We start from the raw sequence: 9,133 nt of genomic DNA, 5'->3' as shown, positions 1-9,133 counted from the left end.
TCAATCACAGGGAAAGGACGCGCGCTGTTTGCTCGCATTCTTTTCCAGCGCTCTGCTGAAAATCGCTGTCTGACTGAGCCGACGCGGCTGCGAGAGACCAAACACACAGTCCTTATTAGACTTTTATAAATATGTGCCGTGCCTCACATCTACAAATCTTTTTGATCTTTTCAAGTTTCAAGGTTTCATTTCTCAAATTAACAAATGTCTACATAAAAAGCTGCTTAGTGAAAAGCCCAGGGTGCATTTATATATGAGGCAGATTTGTCTTTTTCACCTGTATGTCAGGCTTCCTTTGGAGACCTAGCAGCACGTGGTCGGTCTCCAGGGAAACCAACCCATAATTAGTATTTCAGCGTGTATGTGTGCGCGTTTGTGTCTGTGTGTGTGTCTGTGTGTGTTTTTTAATAATCGACGTTAATGAGATGAGTGAAGGAAAGAATAATCCTGGATTAACAGCTTAGAATCCGTGTGTCGTCATAACATCCTGATTGGCTCCTAATCGTTTAAAATAGAGTAACGCAAACACAACAAGCCGTAATTGTCCGTGCGTCAGGTCAGGACGGGTCCCGCGCACACCGTGCGTGTGCGCTGTTTATGCGTCGGTGTGTGCGTGTGTCGCTGACTTAATTAGAGAGTTAAGCAGGGCGCTGCTCCGAAGGGATTACGGGGGGGAAATGATCAGAATCTGGAGACTTAACGCTGAAACCAGTTAAACGGAAACAGCGGGGAGTTCGGGCCTCGCAGGAGGACGGGGTTTGAGAAGGAGTCCTACTCTGTCTGCGCACATTCGCGTGTTCGTCTGTGTTAATTGAAGTTCCAGCACTCGAGCCGACTTCAAAGTGGACCGACTCTCGCAGCCTGCGTCGAAGCTGCAGCGGGGTGCGCGAGCGGGGGGGGGGGCGTTAGGAGCTGACGGGGATTCAGACGGTCGGGGCAAATAAGACAAAGGACGAGGATCGGCCCCGTTGACGTGGAGACTGACAGCCGAGAGGAGCACGCCGCTCCCCGGCACCTCGCATCCTCCCCGCTGTGAACGGATGGCATAAAGGGAGTGATGGGTGTCGGACGCGCGGGTTTTGCTGACAGCCACGGTGAGAAGCTACGACTCCGGTGACCTCTACGCTCGGCTGTCGCTCTATTTTTTTGGCGTAGGCTGATTTTGCAGGTGGCTGCGGAGGCGCTGAACTGGTAAAAAGGTCACGACTCAAGTCTTAATGGGGATTAATATGATCAATTAAAAGTGCTGTGGCATTGGAAAGCCCAATGTTGATTATATAGTTCACTTGATTGCTTCAGCGGAAAAACCTGAGAACTGTTGTTTTTGTTTTCGGTGTTTTCTGCAGAAACTCATTACATCTCATAATTAACTCTCAGAAAAGTCATCTTTATCATTGATCTGTGTTTTGGGTCAATACGGCTATTTTAGAGAGTCCTGCCGCTCCCATTGTCTGAGGATTTGACGTGGTAGCGCATCTCCGCATTGCACACAGTTTGCGCGCGCGTCGCCGCCTTTTGTTTCGCGTGTGCACGCGTCGTAATCGTTGGTGGGAACATCTGTCCCTCAGAGATAACGCAACCAGGGAATTAGCCATGCCGTCTTACAACCGAGCATCTCATCTCGCTGTTACAGCACAGCGAACCTGTACCCTGGTACACCTGTGTGTGTGTGTGTGTGTGTGTGTGTGTGTGTGTGTGTGTGTGTGTGTGTGTGTGTGTGTGTGTGTGTGTGTGTGTGTAATGTGCTGACAGTGTCGTGTCCTTGGGCGACTATGCCAAGTTTAAGAGCATCACCAAGCCCACTACCTCCTCTAATCCTTAAATCCATCACAGAGCAGAATTCACATAGTTATTTCTACATAATACAAATCCTACACAAACAAATCTTACCTCAACAACTGAGCCAAGGATACAGTAAGTGGATAGAACCAAACAAACAAAAAGAAATCGACTGGTGTTTTATGGAATAAAGGCACTTTTTTTGGGGGGGGCTCCTGAATGGTAAACAGTGATATACTTTTTGATGTCGGTGCTAAAAACAGCCTGAAGCCACTTAGCTTTTCGTATAGCGCACATGCAGGAGCAGCAGCGTCTCCTGACACATCAGCGGTGACAGGATTCTCTTTGAACTGCACCTTTTATAGGAGTTCAAAAGTTAACAAAGTGATGCTGCAAACTTCAGCTACAGCGGTACACTACATGACTTATAGGACACCTGACTGGTAAACAACTGGGGGGGAGGCGCCTTGAAGCCGGTTTTTATTGGCGATTCGGTCGAATCGCTCAAATATTATCCCTTCTCTTGGTTTAATGATGTTTCTAAGAGATACATGGATTCAGTAAAAAGATGTAAATTGGAGTGGAGCTGCGTGGGGCTGTGTGTCACACTCTGCCACGACTCAAGAAAACTTTTAATGAATGTCACTGCTGGAGAAAAGCAGCTTTTTCCTCTCGTCTGTGATAATAATAATGCTAACATCACTGCAAAGCACAGGTTTGCGCTGCATCAAGGAGGCGCCTACGTGGGGGATGGAGGGGTAGGAGGCGACGGCGCCCAAAACGGAGGGGACGGGAAGCGTCTCATTCACGCAGCGGTTCAATGGACGGCCTCAGCAGCCGCGAGGAGCTCGATGCAATCCCAGTGCCCACGACGCAACGATCGGAATGGCTGCCGATGGAAGCGATCCCAGCGGCGGGCTCCCTGTGACCGCCACTGTTTTTGACTGAGTGCCATCCCCGCTCTTTATACCTCATTAATTCACAGGAGCGCTGAGTGAGGAAACTGCTCCCTCTCAATCATAAATCATCCCGGACCCGCAAATACACAAATGCGTGCACACGGACGCACTCGGCAGCAAAACAGGGCCGCATGGGGGGGGGGGGGGATCTCAGGGCTCAGGTAATGATTTAATCAGTCACTGACAGAAAGTGCAGCGGTTTTTGCGATTACCAATTTTCACACGGACCCTGAGTGTCAGACTGCAGCTTTGCACTATGAAAAGGTTGGAAGGTCCCTTCATGAAACTAATTTCAAAATACATTTTTGCTCAATTTTTTTTTTTTTTTTGGTAGCAATATCTTTTTTACAGTTTCCCCTTAAATACCTTACGAGTGAGAGAGGATGGAGGAAAAAAGCAGAGTGGGTTGATTTCATGTCATCTCCCTGATAATAACTATTGGGGGACTGAGAGGTTGCAGCTCATTTTGAGTATCTTTAAATTGAACTCTGGGATAAGAACGGAGCAGTAGTCTGTGTGTGTGTGTGTGTGTGTGTGTGTGTGTGTGTGTGTGTGTGTGTGTGTGTGTGTGTGTGTGTGTGTGTGTGTGTGTGTGTGCGTGTGTGCATGTGTGTTGAGATAGAGGGGTTTGATGCTGTAACAGCTGCTAATTATTGCTGCTCTATATTTCACACAGTCTGTTTGATCTCTTGTCCTGTGGAGAGAGATAGGGATTCTCTGTTTTTTCACAAACTCCCTCATTTACACACACACACACACACGGAGGCTCAGAGGTCACGAGGAGGAGAAAGACGAATTGTGCTCTAATTACCGAGCCTCCGCAGGAGCTGACTTATATTTCCAGCCAACATCTCATGACTCAGAGTATAAAGTCTGCGTCTTGTTTTTGTGCCTGTATTTATGTCACCCCCTCGCTGAAGCCCTCCCTGCGCGCTGGGCTGTGTTCACTGATATCATGGAGGGCAAATCAATCCAATCTCTCAAAGCACTCTGGGTAGTCGGAGTCCATGGACCATCTGGATGCCGCTCTGTTCTGCTCTGTTCAGGCTCCCCGAGTGCCGACCGCTGCAGTGATCAACTGTTTGGCAGGCAGCTTTAATGCACCCGTGCCTTCAGCAATCACCAGGCCTGGACGCATAGCAACAGTCGCTAACCACCATAACCCTTGGCGAGACATGCAAGCAGCAACCTCATTGATGTCATTAGTTTTTATCTCACATATTGTGATATTCGAGCACATGGGCCCGCTGTCTGCTGCTGTGTGTTATTTTAAAACTGAGTGGATGTTATTTTTTATGGATCCCATGGTGGAGCAAAGGTCAAAGTGGATATTATGACAACAAATGAGAACTGAATCTGTTTGGCAGTTAAAGCGTGCGATGAAGAAATATGGGGCGTTTTTTTTTTTTAAAGGCCAACATATGTGACTAATGCAATAAAAAGACTGATTTGTCTATCACATAGAAATGGCTTCAGGGATCTGGGCCCCAGTGTGGAAACCGAGAGCATCACACATCTGCCGCACAAAATCTTCTTCTAAACATTTCTCTCCAACATATTGAATATAGAATTCCCCGTCAAGCAGATGTTGCTTCATGCTAACAAATCATCAAGAAGAAAAGGTCACAACCCTGCGGTCTTTGGCGTTTCACAGGAGTAAAAACCTCACGATCAACCTAAATCACATTACGGCCTTCGTGTTTTACCCCAAGCTTTAATGTAACAGATACGCTTCTGATGTGGTGCGGTTACACACAAAAAAGAGAGACCGTGTCAAAGGAAGAGCTGGTCAAGTTCACCTTTTATTCTATTGTTTACCGTGATTCTAATGTCATCAGAATATTTACACTATAGAGGCAGCGGGCCGCGTGTCCGATACACGTCAGATATGGAAATCAGATGTGGTCTTTCCTGCTGTTGTATGCGTTTGCCTGTCCAGGTCTAGCTCTATGTCACACACACACACTATACAGTATAATACTACTGGCTGTGCTAAGCCCCCCCAGGTCCATAGAGTGTTATTTATGTTTGCTGAAAGTCAGACTCAAACTCAGATAACCTGTGTGAAATGTAGATAAGGGGCGAGTATCACTTTCTCCTGCCCCTCTGTCGCTGCCATGAAGGATACTTCAAAAGGCAGCTGGCGTGTCTGTGGTTCAGAGGGAAGAAGGGAGGATGACACGAGCCCAGCTTGTCTTTGAATAGCAGGTGCACCTTTCCCTTTCTTCTCCGCCTGAATGATGGATACAGCGAGGGATCAAAGTCTGTTTTATCACTGTCTGCTGCAGCACAGCACAAGGCTAAATGGGGCAACAAAGTTTAATTTGAAAGTGGACAATAGCCGGGCCGCTTGTGTGTATGCATGTGTTTAAGCGAGGCCCTATGTGAAGGAGACTTGGAGTGGATGCTAGCAAAAAGCCGACATATCCCCGTTTCAAATAGTAGGCTTTTGTCCAAAACAACGAATCCCTCCCTCGCTCTCTCTCGCCGTGTCTGCGCTGCCAAGAAAGATTAATAAACATGGCAGCTGCCGTGTGGAAATCATATCGCCTTCTGTTGAAACCTCACCGGCCAGGCTCTCTCCATGAAAGGCTGCGGGTTCAAGGGTTGCAGCGCTACCGGGGAGAGCGGAGCAAGCGGGGTTGCGTGGAAAGCGGCGGCTTGGGGGAGGAGAGGGATGGGGTGGCGGGACAGGAGGATGGAGGGCAGCAGGGAGGAGATGGAAAAGGGAGACAGGTGAAGGTGATGGGGGAGGGAAGGGTGGAGAGGGGGCAGGGGGTGAGGGAGCGGCGGTGGGTGCGGGTGGAGGGCGGTGGAGGGGGGTGGGGAGGAGGAGGAGGACGAGGACGAGGACGAGGAGGAGGGGGGCATGGGGAGGGCGGGGTGCTGTAAAATGATGTGATGGGGGAGGCCGGGGAGGGGGGAGGACGGTGGGAGGTGGTGGAGGGGTGGGACTCCCAGGCCCATGGGCTGGGGGAAGGCCTCCCGTGGGCTCCCGCGTGGGACGGGGACGCTGACCTGGAGCGTGTGCTGTGCTTGTGTTTGCATCCTGTCTATGTGCAGCGCCTGGGCTGGGTGTGGGGGGTGGGGGGACAGGTGCGTATCGTTCCTCCGGACCCCCACGGGGCTCCGCCCCCGCGCCGTCCTGCGTCCGCTCCAGGACCTTCTGCATGTGCTCCCTGGCCTGCTCCTGCAGCAGCCGGTACTTGTCCATCTCCTCGGCGGTGAAGCTGAGCGGCGGCTTCGCCTCCGCGCCGGCGCCGGGACCCGGCGTCCGCTCCGCTGCGCTGCCCCCGGCCTCCCCCTCCCCCTCCCGACCCCCTTCCTGACTCCTGTCCGGCCCCGTTTTCCTCCTGGCCCTCCTCTGGATGGCGGGCCGTTTCCCGATGAGGGGCAGCAGCAGCGTCCGGCCCGCCTTCCGGGGCGACGCTCCTGTCGCAGACGTGCCCGAGCTGCTCGCAGGCGAGGGGGCGGCGGCTGCGCGGGAGAGGTCCGGCTGTGAACCGGGGTCCTTGAGCTGTGAAGGGGGGGAGCTGGAGACGGGGCTGGGGCCGCTCTGCTTCCTCGCGGCGGGACCGGCGTCCGACGAGCGCTTTGGAGTCTGGGGCGACGTCCCGCTGGAGCGGCCCGTCAGCCCGTCCACCGTCAGCCCCGAGCAGGTGCTGGTCCGGCTCCACTCCCAGCTGAGCTCGGACGCGCTGGTGCTGCCGGCGGGGCTGCAGGAGCGCGGGCTGCGGCCGGCGCCGGCCCGGGCGGCCCTGGCGGCGGCGCTCGTCCACCAGTCGGGGCTGGAGAGGAGCCGCGAGGCCGAGCGCCTGCCGCCCACGTGTCTCCACTCGCAGCTCGGGCTGCCTCTGCTGTCGGCCCCCGTCCTGGAGCCGGACCTGGACCTCCGGTTGCCCTTGTCCTCCCAGCTGTCGGTGCTGCCCCACGTCCATCTGTCCACGCTGCACCTGTCCCACTCCAGGTCTTCGGTGCTGAGGTGCCTCCTCCTGCCCCAGGTCGGACTCGGGCTGAACCTCACCACTTGATCCCACCCCGCCGCCCTGCTCCTCCATCCCCACCCACCGCTGCGGCTCGCCCACTCCCACTGCTCCGTGTCTGAAACCGGGGATCTGTCTCTGCCGTCTGAGGGCCCTCTCATTTCCCCGCCTCTCTCCTCCCAGACTTTGCGATGCCGCGAACACTTCCTTTTACTATGAATGAATTTCCTGTCCCTGTGGAGGAGTTTTCTCTTCCTCGCCAGGCTGCTACCACAGCTGTTGTCAGGGTAACAGCAGTCAATGAAACTCCTGGGGTTGCTATGGTGACCCCTTTCCCAAAACAGCTTAGAGTTACATCCTGGCGAGAAGGAGTATAAGGAGAAGTGAGACCGCCAGGGAGAAGTCCCAGCGTCTCCGTCTGGCGTCGCCTCCCCCTCGGTGTCTCTGTCTGCTGTGTGTCTGCTGAGCGGGGAGTGGGCACTGCAGCGCTCTGCCTGCTCTCTGTCTGTCTGTGACTGGGACTCGGTGCTGTGGCTCCTGTGAGGCCTCCTCTCCCTGACAGAGACAGATACTGGCTCGGCCTCGCATCTCCCCGGGAGACAGCCGCTCCCTGTTCTCCACACCCCCCCCCTCCTCCTCCTCCTCGTCCTCCTCCTCCCCGCCTCCTCGCTCTCCCCCCTCCTCCCCCCGCCGGCGGGGACCGTGGCGACAACACTCCTCACTTTGCACCTCGCCGACTGACGCTTGTTTGAGCTCTTCTCCCCCCCGGCCCCCCTCCTCCTCCTCCTCCTCCTCCTCCTCCCCGGCTCGTGTTTGTTTGCGCCGGCTCGCCTCGTCTTGCGCGACACTCCGGGGACCCCCGTGCGCGGCCGAGGACGGCCGGCGCACCCGCACGCTGCCTCGCCCCCGCGCTGGCACCTGGACGGGCCGTCGCACGTCCCCGGCGTGCCGGCCTGGGTGACAGACTCTAATTTACAGCTCAGGGCTGTGATGGCGCTCTCGCCGATCCCCCTCGCACCCTCTAATCTTCCTCCCTGAGGATTCTGGGAGTTTGTGTCGGAGCTGTCACTCCGAGCGGGGTCAAACGGATGGGAGGCTGCCCTCACACAATTCCCTGCACTTAGCATGCGTCCTCCTCCTCCTTGTTCTGTTGCAGATGATGAAATGTTTTTGTTCTCCAGAACCAGGTGTGCTACTGTCTCCGCGTTGATATGTTGCTGCGCCTTGAAATTCTCCTCAGCTTTTTTCTGTCGACAGGCTCCCGCCCCATGCCTTGGCTGTCTTTGTAAACAGGAGTGAGTGTCTGGCGGAATAATAGCTGGCACATGTGGATTTGATCCAGGAGTGAGGGCGCGCGACTGATTTTGCTCTGACTCCCGCAGATCCAGATCCTCTGCGAGCCGCTCCGGGTTCTGGCGGAGTGGGTTGCAGCTGTAGGAGATGTGCGGCTGAGACTTGGTGAAGCTCAGCAGACTGACGGGCCACCTCAGGCTGGCGGCGCCGTCTTTGCCCAGCACGCGCACGTGCCGGCGCCCGTCGGCTTCCAGCTCAGCCTCCGTCACCTGGGTCCGTAGCGGTGAGAGCGGCGCCTCAAGTCTCTGATTACCAGGCGCTGCTGTGAGAATGGGACCGTGTTCCTTCACCGCATCTGTCCTTTCGGCCTCCGCCCCCTCCTTTTCGCTCTCGCTGCCTTTCCTCTCCTCTGCCGACCCGATTTCCCTGCTGATGTCTTCCATTAGTCCCTTTATCCTTTCCTTTATCCGTTCCCTCTGTCCCCTCTCCTCCTCCTCCAGGTCCGAGAAGACGGAGGCGCACGGCTCCAGCCGGGGGCCCCTGCGCGAGAAGCAGAAGGACACGCCGAGCCGGCCCCCCGCCGGGCTCTGGTGCTGAGGATGCGAGCCCGGGCAGGACTGGGCCTTCGCCGCAGGAAGGCCCGCGGTGGAGGGCGGGCGCGTGAGGAGCGGGGGCTCTGCTGCAGCGGCGGCCGGCTGTGCGTGGGATGGAGGTGGCCGCGGACGGTCCGGCGGGTGGCGGGGGGGTCTCTGCACGCGGCGGCAGGTCTCGGCTTTGTCCTCTGGACCGCGGTCTCTCGGGTCCGCATCCCTCTCACGCTGTTGGCTGATGGCCCTGACTGTTCTCTGCAGCCTGGGAGTCCTTCCTGGCACCCTGCAGCGGGAGGCAACGGGGAGAGATGCTTCACTTGATTACACTTGACCCCCGCTCGTTCCTGTTTACAGTAAGTACAGTAAATCTGAACTCTAGGATGCATTTAGGTTAATCATTACAGTTTAATTAGTCATTTTCTATTTACCATAGGTTGCTTTTATAAACCTTAGTGCCCAGTAATGTACTGTTTGACAGTAGTGGACATAAGGAAAAAAAGAGAATGCAATGAAATATGTCAATTGAAAA

At 55.1% G+C, this 9,133-nt stretch overlaps 1 protein-coding gene across 1 annotated transcript in view; it reads right to left on the bottom strand.

The window, feature by feature from the left end:
• Positions 1-3,022: 3,022 nt before the first annotated feature.
• Positions 3,023-9,133, bottom strand: part of LOC114843174 (G patch domain-containing protein 8) — a 31,304-nt gene continuing 25,193 nt past the window's right edge. The window contains 2 exon segments of the mRNA XM_029129451.3: positions 3,023-5,834; positions 5,836-8,887. Of these exon segments, the coding sequence (XP_028985284.1) occupies positions 5,280-5,834; positions 5,836-8,887 (3,607 nt within the window). The 3' untranslated portion in view covers positions 3,023-5,279.

The sequence above is a fragment of the Betta splendens genome, chromosome 16 (assembly GCF_900634795.4).
Source record: "Betta splendens chromosome 16, fBetSpl5.4, whole genome shotgun sequence".
NCBI lineage: Eukaryota > Metazoa > Chordata > Actinopteri > Anabantiformes > Osphronemidae > Betta > Betta splendens.
The sequence above is the reverse complement of the archived record's forward strand: the minus strand, read 5'-3'. Positions and strand labels throughout refer to the sequence as shown.